The sequence below is a fragment of the Rhamphochromis sp. 'chilingali' genome (genome assembly GCF_963969265.1).
Source record: "Rhamphochromis sp. 'chilingali' genome assembly, chromosome: 17".
Lineage (NCBI taxonomy): Eukaryota > Metazoa > Chordata > Actinopteri > Cichliformes > Cichlidae > Rhamphochromis > Rhamphochromis sp. 'chilingali'.
This window is the reverse complement of record NC_137944.1, coordinates 5,403,315-5,424,860: the sequence shown is the minus strand read 5'-3', so window position 1 is coordinate 5,424,860 and position 21,546 is coordinate 5,403,315. Positions and strand designations below refer to the sequence as shown.

The following is a 21,546-nucleotide window of genomic DNA, read 5'->3' as shown; positions in this document are numbered from 1 at the left end:
CCGGTACACTCCAAACTCAACAGGCAACGGAAAACAACTCCTCAAGAACAAAAAGTAGGCATAATGAGCCGTACTTTGAGTGCTACACACTAATTGCAAATGTGGGAATAATTTAATGATTTGTTATTTTACTGTGAGGTTGACGTGATTCAGTCCAGATTCAACAAACATTTTTTTATAGCTTATCTAGCAAGCTAAGTAGTGAGATAAAGCTAATTCTCGCTAAGCTAAAATTGATTGTATATCCACACAGCTATCTAAGATCATCAAAACACTCTTTAACACCCACTGGACAACTGTTTTTCTCATGTTGTCCAACAAATCGATCATATTAAAGCTTTGTTCCTGCTGCCTGTGTCTGTAAAGTGAAGCCAGCAGTTTTATATAAATCACTGGCAGCTGCAGAAGCACCTTAAATCTGCATTCTTTCTAATGAACAGTAGGGGGCGACGTCTTTGTTTTAAAAAAAGATAAGCTCCAATCAAGTACCAGATCCTACATAGGACAAACAGTTGATAAGATTTGCCTACTAATTAGGCAATATGCTTGGTTTATTGACAACTACATGTGAAGCCATATTCTTTGATAACTGCATGCAGAGACTGCTGAGATTACAAGTTTATTCCAGTTTGCAAAGACGTTTGTATTGTTCATGTTCAGCTCAACGACTCTACACAGGGGGGTCATAATAACTGTGTACTGACAGTAAATGTAATACTATGACTGCAGTGTTGAGCTTTACCATCTCCCTCTGATCTCTGGTAAATGATGAAGTATTCCTCTTATTTTAAACCTGACATTAAATCTGCATATGATTTCTTATCATTTCTCCAAACACATTAACCTCTAAAAAGAAGTTCTCCAAAAATAAATCTGTCAGCATCATGCTTCATGAAAACAACTGGCGTGACCACCAGTAAGGTGAAGATTCAAGGGTGGGGTTTTTTTTTTGTCTCTTCTTTTTTTATTTTGCAAGCTGAAACCAGAGGTCACTGGAGGAGACTGTGCTCGTCTGAACCTAAGTTGAGTGATAAAACTGTCAGCGGCACAGCAAAGAGATATGAATGTTGTCATCTTAAATTGTTTTTATAACCTTGAAAGACACTGAAGAGCAAAGAGAAGAAAGGAGAGGAGCAGGGCGTCACATCGGCATCTTCTCCCTGAAGCAAAAGAGACGTTAAAGGGGCGTCTGTTGAGAATGTTAATCATGTATTGATCTGTGTAATCTGTGTCCCTGAGTACCTATACATGAGCACAACGGACAGCATTTTGCCACACTCCAGGAGAAACACTGGCCCAATTTTATTCTTAATAAGGTGCACAAGCTTTGCAGGACCCTTGTGTCCCCTTTATTGACCTACTACTGCATGTTATTCTCTTTAAGAGACCATATAGGATACACAATTAGTAAGATTTTATGTGCCTGCCAGAGCCCTTTCATTTGATTGAGTGGGTATGGGATCAATAGGTCCTTCGATTGCACATAAGAGCCCTTTTACTGACAAATCGCACTCACAATTGATTTCCTGTTTATAGATTCATTCCTATTATTAATTTCTACACATATACAGTTCATGTTTTATTAAACGTTGCATGGGATCACTTTTTCCTTCCTTTAGCTTCTGGAATCCCATTCCAGCTTATGTAATGTTAGGAATCATTAAATGTCTTTAGAAATGTTTTACCTTTGTGTTGCATCATTTGTAAATGATGTACAGAGGATTCTAAATTAACGGTTGTGTCGCAAGGTCTAAGAGAGGCTGAAGCTATGGCATTTAAATGCATTTATTGCAATATCATAGACATCAGTGTTTCTCTTACATCCACAGGAAAGTGAAAGTTTTTAGTGCAGTTTTACTATTGGAAGATCACTGGCACCAGAATTCGGTAAGGCTGTTGGTGCACAAAAGATGATGGGGGGGGGGCAAACTAACAATCCTAAACAGCAACAGTGACATCATCACATCACAAATGCATTTTTTTATTTAGATATTGTAACTGTCCATACATTCTCACCCAGCTACTCTTCGGTTAGGGTCAGGCATGAAAATCTACTTATTTGACTTGGGAAATCATAATGTAAGGCATAATATGCATTATGTGTTAAAAACTTAGCTTAAAGTGGTGTTAAGGCAGCAAGGTGACATGGTGGATAGCACTGTTGGCTCACAGCAAGAAGGTCCAGGGTTCAGATCCACTCGGATCCAGTCTCTGTGTGGCCTTTCCAGCGTCCTCTCAGATCCAGATGTATTGATATTGCAATAACACATGTGCACAGATAGAACAGTGAACGTCTGTGCTTTATAAATGATTGATTGGTTAAAGCGTTTCAGACTGCTTCATTAAAAATAGCTGACAACAGGCACGGATATGTTACTTTTTGTCTAAAATGATGATTTCTCTTTGGAGGATTGGTTTGTTTTTCGCAAGTAACTTATAAGCGAGGACTGATGCAAGTGTGTGCGTGTGTTTGTGAGGGAGAGAGAGAGAGAGAGTCATAAGCCGTGGCTGCACGTTGCACTCTGCAGCACTTGCGCACTTCTTCCACCTCTCCGCATACTGAAATCCTCTCTGCGCCGACTTTCCATCACAGCCAGCCTGGAAGTCCGCCGGTGGTCGAAGGGCCGTCGTTGTGAGGTGTCCACCGAGACAACTGAGAACGGCATCGTGCACCACCACCACCCCGTCCCTTTCCCCACCCTCCCCTTAACCCTCCTCCTCTCCTCTGGCCGTTGTTGCGCTTCTGCTGCTGCAGAGTCCAAGTTCAGGTGAGCCCGGTCTCCGGTACAACAAGTACCTCCTCTCTCCGGTACCCTAACCGGGGGATGCTCGCCTCCTCCCGTTAAACGCCATGCTATAAATGGGCCGCACAGGATGTGAAGCCTCACCAGAAGAAGCAGGAGGATGGCTAAACCAGGCTTGTCTGCGGCGGTGCTGCTGCTCCTGCTGGGCTTCCTCTCAGCGTCCTCCGTTAATGCCGGTGAGTTTTACCACAGGTTGATGAGCGATCGTTGCGAGTAAATGTGAGTTGATGCAGCGGGCCGATTAAACACATGTCGTTGTGCTTTTATTTTAGTATTATTTGGCAGCAGCTGACTGATGTCATGCATTTGGTGTGCATTTCATCCCTTTTTGGGAAGCCACCTGACGTGACACACTGCATGTGCGTGCATCAGCTATAGGTGGACACAGTGAGCTTTAGTGATGCCAAAAAAATGGCTGACACAAGTTGGTCTCACACTGCATCAGAGTGACAGTTTAATCCCAGTTTGTATAAATGTTTCTAGAAAAGTGTCATTCAAAAAAACCCCAGTCTTTGTGGCACCGTGTGATTGGCTCAGTAAGTTCTCAGATGACTGTTAAATTCAAGTAAAGACTAAACGAGCATTAGAGCTTTACATTTTAGTTGACTAACTGACCAATCAGTGGTCATTTTCTCAGATGTGAGTATTTGCCACTTTCTCTTGTGTCAGACAAAACAAGATATTAGTGAGCATCATTTTGGCTCCTGGAATATTTCAGTTGGCATTTTTTCACCATTTTCTGAAAATTCTTCATTGTTTGGGGAGATAATCTCTAGTAGCTGCTTTAAAAATGTGCAGGTTCATCCATCCAGTGTCCTGAAGGGATGTGAAATGTGATTGAGTTACTTCCATGTAAAGCCTCTACGTACAGCAGGTCCAATCCTCCTATATGTTCATGCGTGTGTGGGGTTGGGGGCTGGGGGACTATCTCATCTATCTTGTACGATATCGCATGTTTCTAACCTGCGGCAACATATGTTCATCTCATGCGTAAGATCTTGGTTACACTGCATCCTGATGATAAGCTGATAGATGACAGTCGCGTGAAAAGCCCAAATCTTGGCAATAAGCTCATGTGGGATTTATCTCGGCCTCTAGAGATTTGATATTTTGGCTTCCCGAGGCTGGGAATGGATGTAGTTTTAAGAGGGAATTTTTGTTAATCTGCAGCAAACGTTTTAAGAATGGACGGGAATCCCTCTCTGCCATTGCATTGTTTCTGTGTCTGTGTGAGAACAGGAAGATAAACAGCGAGAAAACGGCCAGTCAAACAGGGAGTCATAGCGATGGATCATGCCCGTACAGTACTTGGGAACACATCACACATTTACTCTGCATCAGCAAACACACACATACACACACATTCACATGCAGCCTTTGGGAGCCACTCAACTGAGTTTGTCGCCTACCAAAAATGAATTTCACCAACATGATGTAACACACTGTACTGTGATGATTGTGTTATCAGCAAGCAGAAAGGGAGGGAAGAAAATAAAGTACATTCTTGTTTTTCCTGTAACAACACTTTTTAACTCCAAGAACAAGTCTCAAGATTGTGTGCTCAATATTTGCAGCGGTTTAATGCAACAGTGTCACATGACTGACGGCGTTTCTCCTGGTAACAATATTTTCAAAGAAAAAGCTTGAAAGGAGCTTGTCCAGTCAGAGCTAAAAAATGGTGCAAATAAAATCAAAAATTGTTTTTCCTGTGCAATTGTGCAACAATGGGCTGACTTCAGCGGGAGGACAGATGGTAGAGCGGCCAGGAGTTATAATAATAATAATAATAATGGATTGGATTTATACAGCGCTTTTCAAGGCACCCAAAGCACTTTACAATGCCACTATTCATTCACTCTCACATTCACACACTGGTGGAGGCAGCTACAGTTGTAGCCACAGCTGCCCTGGGGCAGACTGACAGAAGCGAGGCTGCCATATCGCGCCATCGGCCCCTCTGGCCAACACCAGTAGGCAAGTAGGGTAAAGTGTCTTGCGCAAGGACACAATGACCAGGACAGAGAGGCCAGGGATCAAACCGACGACCTTCCAGTTACAGATGCGATTCCCAACCCCTGAGCCACGGTCGCTCAGGGGTTGGGAATGACCATTAATTTCCTTTTTTAATGGCACGAAATGACAAAAATAGATAGTGAAGTACAAACTGTGCACAGGCCAGAAACAGCTATCCACTGCTGCTGACCATAGACTGTATATAAAAGACAGACATAGCAGTGGCGGCATCACCCATTGATTCCTTGCTCTCTGTTTTTTAAAGTCTTCTGGCTGCCATCGTGTTAGTTTTATTAGAGCCAGAAGTGAAGATATATGAACAAACACTGGTGTTCAGTTCACCGGTTCACCTTTTGAAATGTGTTTGGCTGCAGCAGTAAGACACAGGTTTCACTCAAGTGGTCTCCAGTTCTGGTTTTCACCTCATCTTTTCCACGTTTTACTACCACTCAGCAAGCAGTTGATGAATATTTGCAGACAAATCCTTCATGCAAGTTACAGACAGCCACCACAGTCTGCAAGCAACCAAAGCGATTACAAGGATTTTTTTTGTAAACCCATGGCATGAAGCTCCTGGTGCACAGCTTTTATGCTGATGTTAATATCAGAGGTTTGTAGCTCTGCAATTACAGAGTCAGCAGAGTGTTGGGTCGAGTTGCTGTGGTTCTTAAATATATATGTGCAATAATACTGTGTGCAGTTTATTGTTGAGTATCTTGAACTGGAAGAAATTTCAAAAACGGACTTGTTGGTATCATCCTATTACAGCGAGCTCTTTAGAATAACTTGTGCTAAAGAGGTAGACTGCATGAATGGGTGCTTGACCTTATTCAGCTATGGCCATGGGACTGAAAACACCTGAATTCAGAGATAAAGAGGTGTGGCCAAATATTGGGTATATGCAAATTAGTGCCAACTACCAGACTAATAAGAAGCACAAAATTCTTGAATGGTTTTTACTCCTCATAAACATCCACTAAAATGTCTCCAAAAGACTCAGCAGAAACACAGTGGACAGTTCAGTGACTCCAGTTATAGTTTGCAGGTGTCATTTAATCTATCAAAGATTTTGATTAACTGGAATTTCCGCGTATTCAACAGAATATTTATGTGACAAAATAGATAAATGTCCCTCTCAGTGACAGTTTCATGTGTGTGTGCACATGGGCGTTATCATCCTTGTGTGTACGATGTCAAGGTCTGATTCTGATGTTGCATTACAAGTCAGGCTCATGGGAAATACAACTCTGTCTGTAATCGTAGAAGACCATGAGTTGGTCTTAACTCTCACATAACCATACACACTTTACTCTCTGCTACCTTCGCAGCTAAGAAATGAAAAATGTTAAGAAAGACTGTAATTTAGTCCGTCAAAGTTAATTTTCTGATTGATAAATGCATCGTGTTTTTGTTTTTTGTTTTTCCTCAAGAGTCATGGTTTAATGAGATATGTGGAGGAGAAAGAAGAGAGGAAAAGTTAAAGATGCGAAAGTGTGCGTGAAAGAAGAACAGAGAGAGAATGGAAAAAGTGTTTTTTCAAGGGAAACACCAGGAGACATGTATGTGCTTTATTAGGGCCGGTATTAATGAAAGGAGAGGGATTAATTTGTAGGAGGTGAAGAGAAGATCTTAAGGAAGGAGAGAGCGAGAGCACAGCGAGAGAGAGAGTGAGAGGGGGGACGATTTGTTCAAGTTGTAGCGTTTATAGTTATAAAGTGTAAAGAATATTTATGGCCTGTCTCTTTTTATTTCTTTCCTCTGGCCGTGCATGTGCGTCAGACACCCTGCTGTCAGCACCGCTCAATGTGACCATCAGAGAACTCGAGGTTAACTCTGCTGTGGTTACGTGGGAAATCTTGGAGGGAGACCCTGTCATCGGATTTGCCATCACCCAACAGGTACCGCTACATGTGTTGTAAAGCCCAGCAGGACTGATATAAATATCAATATTTGGTGATTTAGAGATGCGATTTACCGGCCGATATATTATTTTTTAACTTTCAGCATACGTAACATAAGTAGTTTTCGCTAACGTTTGTTATGTGTAGTTTCTTATAAGCCACTGATAAGGTAATATGACGATGCAGTTTAAAAATAATCTCATTTCATTGTCACAAGCCATGGATTGCGCATTTACATTCAGCCAGCTATGCTCGCATCAGCTGGTTTGTGTTTGCGTGACAGAGTTACAGAGTGCCCTCTGGTGGACAAACTATGCAACACATATATATTTGCAAATGCCTAATAACGCCCTACATATTGCCGATGCTGATATATTGTTATATAGTATATACAGGGAGTGCAGAATTATTAGGCAAATGAGTATTTTGTCCACATCATCCTCTTCATGCATGTTGTCTTACTCCAAGCTGTATAGGCTCGAAAGCCTACTACCAATTAAGCATATTAGGTGATGTGCATCTCTGTAATGAGAAGGGGTGTGGTCTAATGACATCAACACCCTATATCAGGTGTGCATAATTATTAGGCAATGTCCTTTCCTTTGGCAAAATGGGTCAAAAGAAGGACTTGACAGGCTCAGAAAAGTCAAAAATAGTGAGATATCTTGCAGAGGGATGCAGCAGTCTCAAAATTGCAAAGCTTCTGAAGCGTGATCATCGAACAATCAAGCCTTTCATTCAAAATAGTCAACAGGGTCGCAAGAAGCGTGTGGAAAAACCAAGGCGCAAAATAACTGCCCATGAACTGAGAAAAGTCAAGTGTGCAGCTGCCAAGATGCCACTTGCCACCAGTTTGGCCATATTTCAGAGCTGCAACATCACTGGAGTGCCCAAAAGCACAAGGTGTGCAATACTCAGAGACATGGCCAAGGTAAGAAAGGCTGAAAGACGACCACCACTGAACAAGACACACAAGCTGAAACGTCAAGACTGGGCCAAGAAATATCTCAAGACTGGTTTTTCTAAGGTTTTATGGACTGATGAAATGAGAGTGAGTCTTGATGGGCCAGATGGATGGGCCCGTGGCTGGATGGTAAAGGGCAGAGAGCTCCAGTCCGACTCAGACGCCAGCAAGGTGGAGGTGGAGTACTGGTTTGGGCTGGTATCATCAAAGATGAGCTTGTGGGGCCTTTTCGGGTTGAGGATGGAGTCAAGCTCAACTCCCAGTCCTACTGCCAGTTTCTGGAAGACACCTTCTTCAAGCAGTGGTACAGGAAGAAGTCTGCATCCTTCAAGAAAAACATGATTTTCATGCAGGACAATGCTCCATCACACGCGTCCAAGTACTCCACAGCGTGGCTGGCAAGAAAGGGTATAAAAGAAGAAAAACTAATGACATGGCCACCTTGTTCACCTGATCTGAACCCCATTGAGAACCTGTGGTCCATCATCAAATGTGAGATTTACAAGGAGGGAAAACAGTACACCTCTCTGAACAGTGTCTGGGAGGCTGTGGTTGCTGCTGCACGCAATGTTGATGGTGAACAGATCAAAACACTGACAGAATCCATGGATGGCAGGCTTTTGAGTGTCCTTGCAAAGAAAGGTGGCTATATTGGTCGCTGATTTGTTTTTGTTTTGTTTTTGAATGTCAGAAATGTATATTTGTGAATGGTGTGTGGAACACACCAGCAACCTCGGAGTCCTCTACCTTTAAATCTGGTTTAAGTCTGACGTCATTAGCCGTGTACAGGTCCAAACTCCTATTCAGGTCCCAAAGTCAAATGAACACTGCGGCATCACTGAAAGTTAAAAACTGTCTAAATTTTTTTATCTTTAATAAAATGATCAGTGTGGCTGCTTTACCAGGTGCAACAATTAAGCTTAACATCCAGACATCCATGAAAACAGAATTTATGAAATTTAGCAGTTAGAAGTTAGCAGGGAGCTAGCTCGCTAGTTTCCACCTAAAAATAATGCATCACGCTCTGACTGAAGGAATTCTGAAGAAATTAAAACGTACAGCTCTGCTATCGCTTCCGACTTAAATGAAGACAGAAAACTAAACAGTAGTGACGTTTGTAGGGTTACATGAAGTTGTGCTACGTGGTGGCTAGCTGCACAGCTGTGGTTAGCATAATATAAACACATTAGCACAGTGAAGCTGGAGGATGAACGCTAACTTTTTTCCACTCGATAAAAGTTAATGTGAGGGTTCCCGAGGGTTAGGGACAAATGCAATCGCATGGCAGGATGCTGTAAACGGACCAAACTTCAGTCAGGAGAACAACTGAGATAATCCATCCACAATACGAGGTTAGTCATTAATATACTGCTGGATTGGCTGGGCTCTAGTTACATTGTAAGGTTTTAAAATGAATAGTGGTAGATCGAGAGAGGCCGACAGTGATCACTGACTTTTTTTAGGGGCTTGGTCAGATTGAATAGAACAAAATACAAAAGCATTAAAACATGTTAAAAACACAACAGCCTTAATAAACGCAGAGTAGTTTGGACCCGGAAGCAGGATTCATACGTCACTTAAAGACCAGGTAGCTTAAGAAAAACAAAATGAATACCTTGGAGTGTCAACGTCTTGACCTGAATCCGATTGAGAGGCTGTGACATGACCCTAAAAAGGCAGTTCATGCTAGAAAACCCTCCACTGTGGCTGCATTACAACAATTCTGCAAAGATGAATGAGCCAAAATTCCTCCACAGATGTAAAAGACTCAATGCCAGTTGTCACAAACGCTTGATTGCAGTTGTTGCTGCTAAGGGTGGCCCAACCAGCTATTAGGTTCAGGGGGCAATCACTTTTTCACACAGATCCATGTAGGTTTGACACAACTGAGGAAGCTCCTCAGTTGTGTCAAACAATTTGAAAACTGTTTCTGGCTTACTCAAAAACGACTGCTTAGGAAAAACAAAACACTATAGGCATCGTAGGCATGAATGAGCCCTGCAAACTGTTCTCCTGCTCCCAAATGGTGTATTGTTGCTACAGTACAGAACAGATTTGAGTAGATTAGACCGTTGTCATCTTGGGTTAAATTGGGCTGGAGCAATTCAGGACCGCATTCTGGTATGGAGTTAAATACAAAATAATGTCAAAAAAGTTCATTTTTCATGCAGCTGATGCCATGGGGACAGTTAAGTCACCACCTGGTTCCACCTGCCCACATAGTTTTCTCTTTTTTGTCACTGTCACTGCATCCATGCTGCAGATGTCAGTAAAGTTGAGTCTGTGGCGCTTCAGCTCTACTCAAGGGAAGTGAGAAAAAGCAGAGTAACTTTTTTTTAAAAATTTAAATGCAATGTGTCAAACAGTTCAACAAACAAACAAACCATTTCTGTGGTAGGTAACGACTGCTCAGCAGGTGACATTTGATGAACTGGAAATGTAAATTTTAATCACACATCAGATCTCTACATGTGATGCTTATTAGGTTATTTCATATTGTGAAATGGCTTTGACAACACATTAAATGATCATTTAAATGTTATTCAGAGGTCATATATCGCTGCTACTTTAACCTCCTAGGACCTGGCGTCCACATATGTGGACATCACATTTTAGGGTTGTCTAGACCAAAATAATACATTTTTCTCTACAAGGGCCTGATATCCACTTACGAGGACATTATACTGCCACTGTTCTATCAAAATATAAAGCGAATGTCCTCATATGTGGATCTCATTTTTCTCAGAAACGAAAATCAGGTTAAAAAAAAAATCACGTAATTCTTTGTTTTTACATACCATCAGGTCCCAATCAGCCCAAATAGCAAAGAGAAATTAAAAATGCATGCCGTGGAAGAGTTCGGGTCTTAGGAGGTTAAGTCCAGGATAGCTGCAGAGATGTAAGAGAGTGAGAGAGAATAAAGATGGTGGTAAAAAAATAACCCCCACAAGGAAAAAGCTTTAAAAACCTTATTTGTGGGCAAAGTCTGCAAAACCTTAAATTATTTTTGACAGTTCTAGACATAGGATAGTCTAGACATGCAGTTTTTGACCACAAATGGAGTTCATTTAGCTAACGCTTGAAAATAACAGGACTTAATTTTAAAAGGAGTCATCAGTCTTCTGCTTTATGTTGTAGAACTGAACCCATAAAGAGCAGCATACCTCAGAACAAGCAGCCAGCTAACCACAGCCTGTTCACCAAACAAATCTACTAGAGATCACAGTCCAGTGATTATGTCACTTATTACTAAGCGAGTCATATCCCCACTTTTACTGTTACACCAGAACTTAGGGTTGCACCACCTGCCAAATCACATTTTAACCCCTGTTTGTCACCAATGTCCAATTATTGGATATTCGGATCCCTACTTTAGATATCAATATCAAATAAATACCCATGAATCTGTTTAAAATTATTTTTTAAAAGTATTTGTATTACGACAGGAAAAGTTGCCAGAAGATCATCACATTTGAGGTTTTCTTCACAGTTAAAAAGGTCCAGGGATAGTTGTCTGTACATCTATTGGCTAATGGCTAATTCCATATATAGTGTGAAATATGGCACCTTCAAACCACAGGTTTAACATAAATAAACACCAAAAAAAAAAGCATGTGAAATCCAAAGTCAGAAAATCATAGCTTAAAAAAAATATCAGAAACTTGTATTTGGCCGTATTGCCAAATACAAATCCAACCTTCCCAAATGCACATGTAGATACAACATATGAGGAGAAGCTGGCATGAAGGTGGGTTGCAAAGAAGCTTGCAGATGCACGGCCACTGTGGTCAAGCCAAAGCGACTAATGTGCCATATATGAGATTTTCCAGTTGGTTTAATATTAGAGGGTTCTCTAGGCCAGTTTCTAGTTTAGTTTCTGAGGCCACATTAAGAAACACTTTCAAATGTACTTTTTCAAATGCACCTCTTGTCTACATGAAGTTTTAATGGTTTAAGAAATCTGCTTCTTTAATTGCCTGGTAAACAAAAGTGCCCCCAAGGTGCCTTACTTTTAATCTAGCAGGAGCCAATTGACCTGAGTAAGCAGCCCTAGCTGGATAATAATGTACATTTCTAGCAGAGTGTACACTGCCAGAGAGGCTCTCTCTCTGTCTGTCTCTCTTTCTTTATGCTTAATTACATTGTAAAAAAACCCAAAAAAAACCCCAGAAGGCTTTATTTCAGCATTTTCCTTTCTATTAACCAAGAGAGACGTGTTTGCATTTGCACCACATCAGACCTAACCAGGAAAATTGGACTTTGCCACTAGAAATCTGAACTTGATAAAGCGTGCACCCTGGGAATATTCACTAACAAGAAGAAAGGAAGTATTGCTAAGCCTATTATTTTAAGTGGATATATATATATATATATATATATATATATATATATATATATATATATACGGAAATGTATGGAAATGTCACCCTTTTCATGCCAAAGAATTCACAAGTGGGTACTGGCATATCGGGGGAAAAAACAAATACAAAATGTACACTTCTGCCTTTCTGATCTTTGTGCTTCTGCAGAAGAAGGATGTACGCATGCTGAGGTTCATCCAGGAAGTGAACACCACCACACGCTCCTGTGCATTGTGGGATCTGGATGAGGACACCGAGTACATCGTCCACGTTCAGAGCATTAGCATGGGAGGAAGCAGCCCTCCAAGTCAGCCTGTGCTATTCAGAACGCCAAAAGAGTCCGAGAAGATGGCTTCCAAAAGCCCTGGTGAGAGAGAGAGTAATACTTTTTTAAAAATTTCAGAATCTAGATATTTTAAAGTCTAACCCTGGGTGAAAACTTTACCACTGCCTTGTCCCCAATTTTCTCTTTGCTTGCGTAAAGTTTCCCAAATTTTTCTCGTAGTTTCTCATTCGAATCTGTCCCTTTGAAGTGCTATTCTTCAGACGTTTCTCAGCCAGACATAACCTTCGTATGCGTGCTTTACTTCGACAGCACGCGCTACAAACACACTCGTACAAATCAATAATTTTAATTCTGTGCATGCTGGGCTCGCAAATCTATAAAAGCACGCTGAAAAAGCAATCGTGCATCAACATAAGGACACTCGAAGGGAGGAAACCAACATTCTGCTCGACTGTCCTTCCCCTGCTGACGAACATAGATCTAAATCTGCCCGTTCACAGGTAGGAGCACTTAAATAGCAGCTTTTAAACACAGACAATAACGTGGAGGGCTAATCTTCTCTTAATGTTTCATCGTCACAAAAATAGTCTCTTTTTTGACAGTTAAATCCAACAAAACACAGGAATTGCCATCTTTGCTAGAGTCCCTCCCACCTCCTATTCGATGCATTGTTCTCACTCTCAAGCACAGAGGCTGCTGTTATCAGAAGCGCCTTGCACTGCTTCCAATTTTATCATGTCCGACCCAGTTACTGTGCCAAAAGCAGCTGCTTCAGAGGGACACGGCGAATGCTAAATGCTCATCAGCAGCAAAGTGATAAGAGTGGAAACAGGAGACATTAGGGAGTGGTGGATTCCCTGGAAACATCACAGTGAGGGAGCTTGCTGAGGGTCTTGTGAGGCAGGAATGTGTTGATAAGTGGTCTAGAGTATAAAAAAATCAAAGAGAAATCTATCTGAACTTATGTAAGCAGTAAAAAAGCAACATATTAGTACATTTTTCACTAGCGCAGACAAAGAGTCATTTTTAAGCCAGCTGATTGTTATATGACTGTTAACATTTAATTTCTTGCTGTTTAACGGCAGCAACAGGGGCAAACTTGAAATTCTTGGTGATTGATGACACAGTAGGTTCTTAATTTCAAGATATGCATGCGGGTAGACGTGGGCAGATTTATCAGCTCTGCGACCACCCATTTTCTGTGGGCGGATTTTGTCCCCTGTAGCTAGGCAGGTAATTAAGTTAAGCTGTGTGAGCTGGCCGCGTCCAGCTGACTATATAATGCTTCCAGCTGACTTCATTTTAAATCGAGACTCGTGCAAAAAAGGGTCTCACATACTTTATGGACTTCATGAGCAACTGCATGTCCCTGAATAAACAAAAAGTTATTTTTATCACATGACGTTGCACTTAAATGATATGGAAATGATACTTTTGGCTATTTAACTCATTCACTGCCAGGGTTTTTGAGCATTTTTACTCATTTTTGAAGAGCCACAGAAAACTGTGTGTTATGATCATATAAACGCTGAACCTACCAAAATGAAGAACAGACTCTCTTCTTCCATCCAAAAAAAAAGCTTGTTTCTACCATTTTCCATTCTTTAGTAATCAGCTGTAGAAGAGAGGTGGGTTCCACCAAAAATGCCTGTTTTGACCACAAAAAGGGAGAAAACGAGCTTTTTGTGAAAAATACATTTCAAGCAGTCTGATGTTCACTGACAAGCTGCCCGAGGTTGTATTCTAGCCCCTCCCATTGAAAAACGTAATTGACGTCTATAGACGTCAATGGCAGTCAACGTAAGTTTTTCAATTGACGTCTATAGACGTCAATGGCAGTGAATGAGTTAATTGTCATGGTTGGCTGTGTGGCAGGCAGGCAAGCAGGAGTGGTGGATCCAAAATGCAGGACTCAGACACAGAAGTACAACTTAAAGCGCAGCTTTATTGCTGGGAAAACCTCTTACTAAACTAAACTCACCAAAAGACAAACAAAAACGCTGGTGGACTAAAACACTGTAGCAGAAACACTGAACTGGAGCTGGAGACAAAACACTGGCAACACGGAGGCAAAACACACAGCTTGTTGAGGGTACGACGCAACACTGACTCAGAGAAACACAGGGACTAAATACACTGGGAAGTAACGAGGAGAATGAGACACAGAAGGAGAGCACAGCTGGGGGAAATTAGAACTGACGAGACAAGCAAAGCAGGACACATTCACATAAGACACGGACCTTCAAAGTAAAACAGGAAGGATCACACAGAGACGCGAACTTGACACAGTGGAGACAGCAACTAAGAAACACAGAGACATAAACCATAAGGCAGAGGACTCTAAGAACCGAGAGACACAGAGGGGAACTCAAACATGCAGACACAGACTTACACAGAACAGAGGGGACACAGAGAAACGAGAAGGGCAAGGGATATTCACACTCTCATTACACATACATATAGGATCTTGGGGGTGGGCACAAATCACCATCAGGGTGTATACCTCACCCCTGACGTCGTTGCCCACCTCTCAATTTTAAATACACTTAGTCATTGAGGGTTAGCAGGAGGGACTATGCGCTTACCTGCTGCTCCTTGGCAGGTAGCTCCATGCCCTCCTGGGTTTTAATTGCACCTTAGAACACATATGCATCAACACTACAATGAGCGGGTGGAGGGAGGTTTGGAGTCTTCTCCCACCCCCATTCTCTGCGGCCTGCTGGAGCGGGAGGGCTAGTAGGAGGAGTTGGCCGTCCGACTGCGGTCTGGGGTGTGGGGCCTCCCTGCTGCTGCGGAGTCGGGGTGGTCTGCCTCTCCCCACCGCAGGGAAAAGGGTAACACCACCTGGGTCTGGGTGCAATTCCCCCCTCCAGGGGCAAGGGTACCTAGACCCGGTTTGTAGAGTACGCTTGGGGAGTGTGATTGTGTGTACAGTGTCTCTTTATGTCTGTCTCCACGTTGGTTGAGTGTGGAGTGAGTGCATATGAGAGCATGAGGGTGGGAATGGATGTTTGTGTCTGTGTGTGCCTGTATGTCTGTGTCTATATGTCAGGTTGGGTATCAGACGCCACCTCTCTGGGGACACCTCAGGCCCTCCAAGGTTTGGAGGCCTATCTCCACCCACCACCACTTCCCCTGCCGGTGGCGGACTCCCTCAGGTGTCGGTGTGTTGGTGGTTCTTTGTGTCTGGGGGTGGGCGTCCGGGTGCACACCGGCTCACTCCTTGGCGGCCGCTTGTCGGGGCCTGGGGCCTGGGGCTCGCTCGGGCCCCTTTGGAGGTGGGGTGCCCCCGGCCTCTCGGCCTAGGGCTCGGTCACTCAGGCGCAGCTGGGGGCCGGCGGAGCTCACGGGCGCGTCACTGCAACTCCCCCTGACTTCTGCTCCGCGGCTGCTGGGCGAGCCCTCATCTGGGACTCTCCTCAGCTCTTACTGGGACAGTGGCGCGGCTGCCCCTCTGTTGGTCTTCCATGGTCTCTTGTGTTCTGGGGGCCTCTGGATGTCTGGAGTTTTGATCTCCTCCATACCCGCTTCACACCCTGGAGGACGGGGCTGTGGCCCCCCCACACTCCCTAGCAGATCATTACATGGAGAAACCTTTGGAATGCAAGCATGCTGATCCACACAGGTATGCACACATGGGTATTCACAGACGCGGACTAAAGCTTTCTTGGCTGCTGCCTCAAAGCACACTGTGTGCTGTCTATCTTGCGTGCTGCACAATATCGTTTATTACTTAGTAAATACTGATATCTATGACTAGCTAGTTTATTGTGATGGTGCTTTGTTTTCTCTATTATTATGTTGCTCTTTGTTGTTTGCTGTCTCCTCTGTTTGTTTTTGTTTGTTTGTTTGTTTGTTTTTTTTTCTCCATACAGGTGACCCAGGAGTTTTTTTTTTTTTCTCTCTCTTCCCCCCCCTTCTCACCGTCTCTTCTCCCCTTTGGTTTTCTTTCTTTCTCTCCCCCTCTCTCTCTCATTCATTCCCCCTGTCCTATTTATTTAAAAAAAAAAAAAAAAAATGACAAAGGATGAACTGAAGCTCTGCCATCACGTAATGTCGCATACTGCTGTTTCTGATGTCATTTAGAAAAAAAAAAAAAAAAAAAAAAAAAAAAAAAGAAGGGCAAGGGATCGAAACTAGAAACCATAGAATAACTCACACCAAGTACAATAATACAAAAATCACAAAGAACTAAAACGCTGGGTCAGGAGACCCAGGACCCTGACATTAATAATATCCTGTATATAAAAGATGGACATCGTAACATCACCCATTGGTGTATGGACTCTTTCTTTTTTAGACTCAAGTCATTTTTGAATTCTTGGCCTTTTTTTGAGCTGCAAGTGACCAAAGTTTAAAGACAGGCTGTGCAGCCTTAGTTAGTTATTAGGTAACAATATCTAACGAGCAAAGTGTCCTGTGATTAGATATTCGCTAATTCTTGTTAACTACAGCTGGGCGATATAAGATTTTTTCATATCACGATATGTTTTTTTCATTTCAGGCGATAACTATATCTATCACGATATAAGCCAAATAACTATATTTGTAAGATTTAAATGTGCCGTTGCTCACAAGTAAAATGTGAAATAATCAGCAGCTTGTTTTTATTTAAATATTTATTTCCCATAATAAGTTCAACAGGGTAGATGTACTTAAGGAACATGAGACTTTTTCAGATAAATAAAGGCAAATATTGCAAACTACACAAAAGGCAGCCGCTAAAGCGTTTAAGTTTCAAAATAGAACAAACGAAACAGACTAAATTGTCAATTCCACTTAGAAACAAAATATTAATTCTAAAAATAAATCTTAGTTTGTTTTACAGAAGAACAGACAAAATTGACTAACTTTTGTCAATATCAAATAAACTGAGAACTAAAAGGAAATTCTCAATCTCTCCTTGTTGTATAGCTTAGCTTTTCAAACAGTTTTAACAGTTACTTTAGTCTGACAAAAGCCTAATGACGAATTAGCGCTTCCAGTCAGAGACCGAGGCTACGTCCACACGTACACGGGTATTTTTGAAAACGGAGATTTTCCGTTTTCGTTTTAAAAAATAATCCCGTCCACACATAAAGGCAGAAATGAAGGAAAACGCTGCTATGAACATGACAAAGTAGCAGGTGGCGCTAGATTCCTAACCGTGTAGAAATGTTGGCCAATCAGAAGTCTAGAAGCCTCGGTGGGAAAAAGTAAACAAAGCTGGGGCATAGAAGCAGAAAGAAAGTGTACTTTATTGGTCCCCGTGGGGAAAATCCCTCTCTGCATTTAACCCATTCACTCAGTGAAGCAGTGGGCAGCCACTGGGCGCCCGGGGAGCAGTGTGTAGGGACGGTACCTTGCTCAGGGGTACCTCAGGGTAGTTGTTCAGGGGAATCGAACCCCCGACCTTCCGATCATGGGGCCACCACTCTACCTACTGAGCTATCCCTGCCCTGAACCGAGTCGTATGTGTGGAGGGACAGTAACTGTGTGTATATGTAAGCATTTAAACACTGCAGAGAGTAGAATTAACAGTAACAGTATTGTAGAAATTCATTTCACCGAAACAATAACGTGGTGCACAGTGTGACGTCAAAAAATGCGCACAGCTTTGACGCTGCGTTTTCTCCGTTTTTCTAGTCCACACGTAAATGCAAAAACGGAGTTTTCAAAAATATCCACCCTGGCCGGAGTTTTTAAAAATCTTCGTTTTCAGTGACCAAAAACGGCGTTTACGTGTGGACGAAAGGTGCAAACGCATAGAAAACTCTGCGTTTTCAAAAATACCCGGGTACGTGTGGACGTAGCGCATGCACCAGTTTATTGTATTTCCAGACTTGCTTTCGGCACAATTTACAGTGCGCGCTACTCTGTTTTTTGTCAGACTTGAAATAGCCGAAATACCTTCACACTACGGAACTTCTATGGCTCTTCAGTTCGACAATCTCTCCAGCATTGGAACCATCATCTGTTTTCTCTTCGGTAACCTTCGGTCACACTCGGTTGATTTTTCTAGTCGGCACACTCATTTCCTCCATTACCCGGGCGGTACGGTGGCTGGCTGCTTCCCAAACAAATACACATGTGCGGCTTGGCACTTGTGCTGTACGTAACAAGTCATGTGACGTGACGCTGCGGCTGTGATTGGTTCGGCTCTGCGCTACTTAATTTGGATTGGCTGTTCTTTTTTTCTTTTCTTTAAGAGGACAAGAGCGGCGAGGTCTATCGCAATAGTTACATTTTTCTATCGAGAAAAAGTTATATCGCGATACATATCGTTATCGTTCTATCGCCCAGCTCTATTGTTAACATATGAATACATAAAAATAGAGAAAAAATGCAAAAATTTCAGTCACTAAAAGTGGTCGACAGACGTCTTGGATGATCTGTTAGTAAAGTTAACCAAGATATGTTATTAGTCATATTAAAAATACTTTGAATTCTCTTGAATTAGCTGACCTGTCACTCAAAGCACGCGTGGCCCTACTAATGCATAAATTTGAGCCTTAAGCCTAATAAAGTTTTATACCCTGTGCCGTTGCCTTGAAGAGAAAATTACCCAAAGAAACTGAAACAATGTTTTATACTTGGCTGATAAAATGCTTATTTTGGTTTTTAAGTTCAAGAGAAATTGGCTTGCTTTTAGAGTCTGCCACAAGTGGCCATCCAAGGAACTGCATTTTTTTGCACTGTGTTGGGCCTCGTTTTATTACTAAAGTCTGGCACTTAGCTTAAATAAGTACATAATTAAAAGAAAAGAAAAAAGATCTAAACTAAAATTTTCATAATCTAACTGATTTCACGCCGTTTTAGCATAAAGAGACACTCAAAGCTTGGCAAAACAATCTGATAATCAAAAGGTTAAGGTTGGTAAACCCTCTTTGGACAATTACTGTTTTGAATAGAGTTTTAATTGTTGGTCATAGTGACAAAGATTATGGACTAAATTTAGGGATTTCTCAGAATGGCTACGGCTAATGTCTTCAGCCTTGTTAAAAAATCGAGGTTACAAATCTTAATGGCGATGAACATTTTTGTTATGTTTCAGTGTACGTGAGGTCATGTGTGGCGATGTGTAGCACGAAAGTTTGTCTTGATGTTTAGGGGCTTTGACTTTGATGGAAGTTTCTTGTCTGCCTATAGTGTCCTGCATGTGTGTGTGTTGGTGGAAGCGTTCATTAGCTGCCCTGATTAAATCTCCCAGCCATTACTGCTCTGCTCCCCTTCTAAGCGGGTATTAATCAGCCTGACAGGATTTAGTATCTGTAGGTGCAAAGCAACACAACAGGAAGCCTGCTTGGGTTTCTCTCTGTTCTTCTTCTTCTCTCGTGGAAGTTTTGAATGCACTGACATTTTTTATGTAGCAAAATCTTTTAATTCAATTTAACTTTTCAATTTCAGTTCATTTCAGTGTTATTTATACAGCGTCGAATCACAACAACCACCACCTCAAGGTTCTTTATATTGTAAGGTAGAACCTAAAATGTAATTGTAATGTGTTCTTTTTATGTTGTTTATTACATTTTATAGGCTGCTGAAAAAGCCAAAGGTTTAGTAAATAAATCTTTTTCAGCAGTCTGATTACTGTCAGAACTGTTTTTACATTTAATTTATCTCTGAAATTGTGCTGAGCACCATGTTGCTCTGCAGCAGCAGATTGCTCTGTAACACAGCTGCACTCATTCATGCAGTCTGGAAGCTTCCCACTAAAACCAGTGCCTTCCCATTTAAACTGCAGCAGGTTTGGACTTTTGCCTCAAAATAGAATTTTGAAGTTTTGACTTGACAAAATGATCAATAATATTTTTTTTCTCTTAATGCAGCCAGAATATGTAGTTTCACATGAACGCTACATTCTGTATTTTCTTTGAATATTTTGATCCTACATACAACGGCATTAAGCTAATGCAGAAATTCCACAAACTGCATTTCCTTGAATGCTCAGTTGAGGCTAGCTCCCAAAACAGATTAATAAGAGAGCCTTTAGCTATCAAAATAACCTGCAGAAACAAACATGTTTACATACTGGTATAAAAACCAGTTTGGGTTTTCATAGCTCATTTGTTTAGGGCCTAAGAACTGCATTTTCATGGGCGTGGCCAAGCTAACTCAGGCTGCGAGGAGCATTCCTGCCTTTTGGAAAAATATGCAACTTCTTTTAACCATCTAAAAAATAATGTGGCTTTCTATTAGGGGTAGGGGGAGATATTGATACAGCACAGTATGGCGATAGTTTGTTTGGTGATATTGTATCACTACAGAAAACTAAATATCAGTATTTTATTAGGTAATTCAAATATTCTGGGAACACTATGAACAAGAAGGCTCATCTCATTCACCAGCATTCTGAGATAATGTTAGCCGAGCAAACTTGAATTAAATCTGCTCACCTGCAAAACCATCCAACACAGAATCCGAACGAGGTTGTAGGGACTGACTTCACTCATTGATGTTAAAATCAATCCATAACATTTATGTGAAGTGGGGGGGTTTTCACAGATTATTGGTTGATATTCTGTCTCTCTCCATTAGATTTAAACTTTTATAAAAATGTAGAGACTGTTTTTTTGTAATTGAGCAAACTTACAAATTCAGCAGTGGATCAAAATTAAAAAATGTTCCCACTCAGTCACAGACTGATATCTGACTGACTTATAACAGCATTTGGCAGGTTTTAGTAGAAGAAAAAACTGAAATGAAATAACTTTATCTTATTGGATAAAACAGAAACTGAAAAAGTTTGACTTCATTTACATAATTTGCAGCTGAAAAACATGATAAATTGCAATACTCAGCATATTGCAAAATTCTTAAATAATGTCATATTTTGAGTACTTTGATAATACTTTTTGTGTACTTAACTGTACTAACAGCCTTTCTAAGAAGTCAAAGTTCTAGTTGTGCTGAGTGAAGCTGTATTCATTTGTATGCTACATACCATTAATTAGCAGGTATTTCCTGTAGCCATTAATCTGAAGTAGAGAGCTTACGCCTGACTCTTCATGTCTCAAGGGGCTCGATGGCTGATGCTAATGTTACCAACACTTGCCAAGGGAGCAACCTCAAGGCTGCCGAGTGTTCAGCTCGTCTGTTGGCTGATATCTCCACACCTCTCCTCGTAGCTTTGGGTCTGCCCTCGCAACATAAACATATAATCTGCTCCTAGCAACTTATTAGAGTATAACCTTTCCTCTGCGCAACCCTAGGAACTTAGTTTGAGCTTAGAGGGATC

General features: G+C 41.6%; 1 protein-coding gene across 1 annotated transcript in view; it reads left to right on the top strand.

Moving 5' to 3' along the window:
- Positions 1-2,744: 2,744 nt before the first annotated feature.
- The window catches only part of fndc5b (fibronectin type III domain containing 5b), a 33,290-nt gene continuing 14,488 nt past the window's right edge, over positions 2,745-21,546 (top strand). Inside the window, exons 1-3 of the mRNA XM_080863060.1 lie at positions 2,745-2,980; positions 6,579-6,715; positions 12,212-12,410. Coding sequence (XP_080719186.1) covers positions 2,905-2,980; positions 6,579-6,715; positions 12,212-12,410 — 412 coding nt within the window. The 5' untranslated portion in view covers positions 2,745-2,904. The remainder of the gene's footprint in view (positions 2,981-6,578; positions 6,716-12,211; positions 12,411-21,546) is intronic.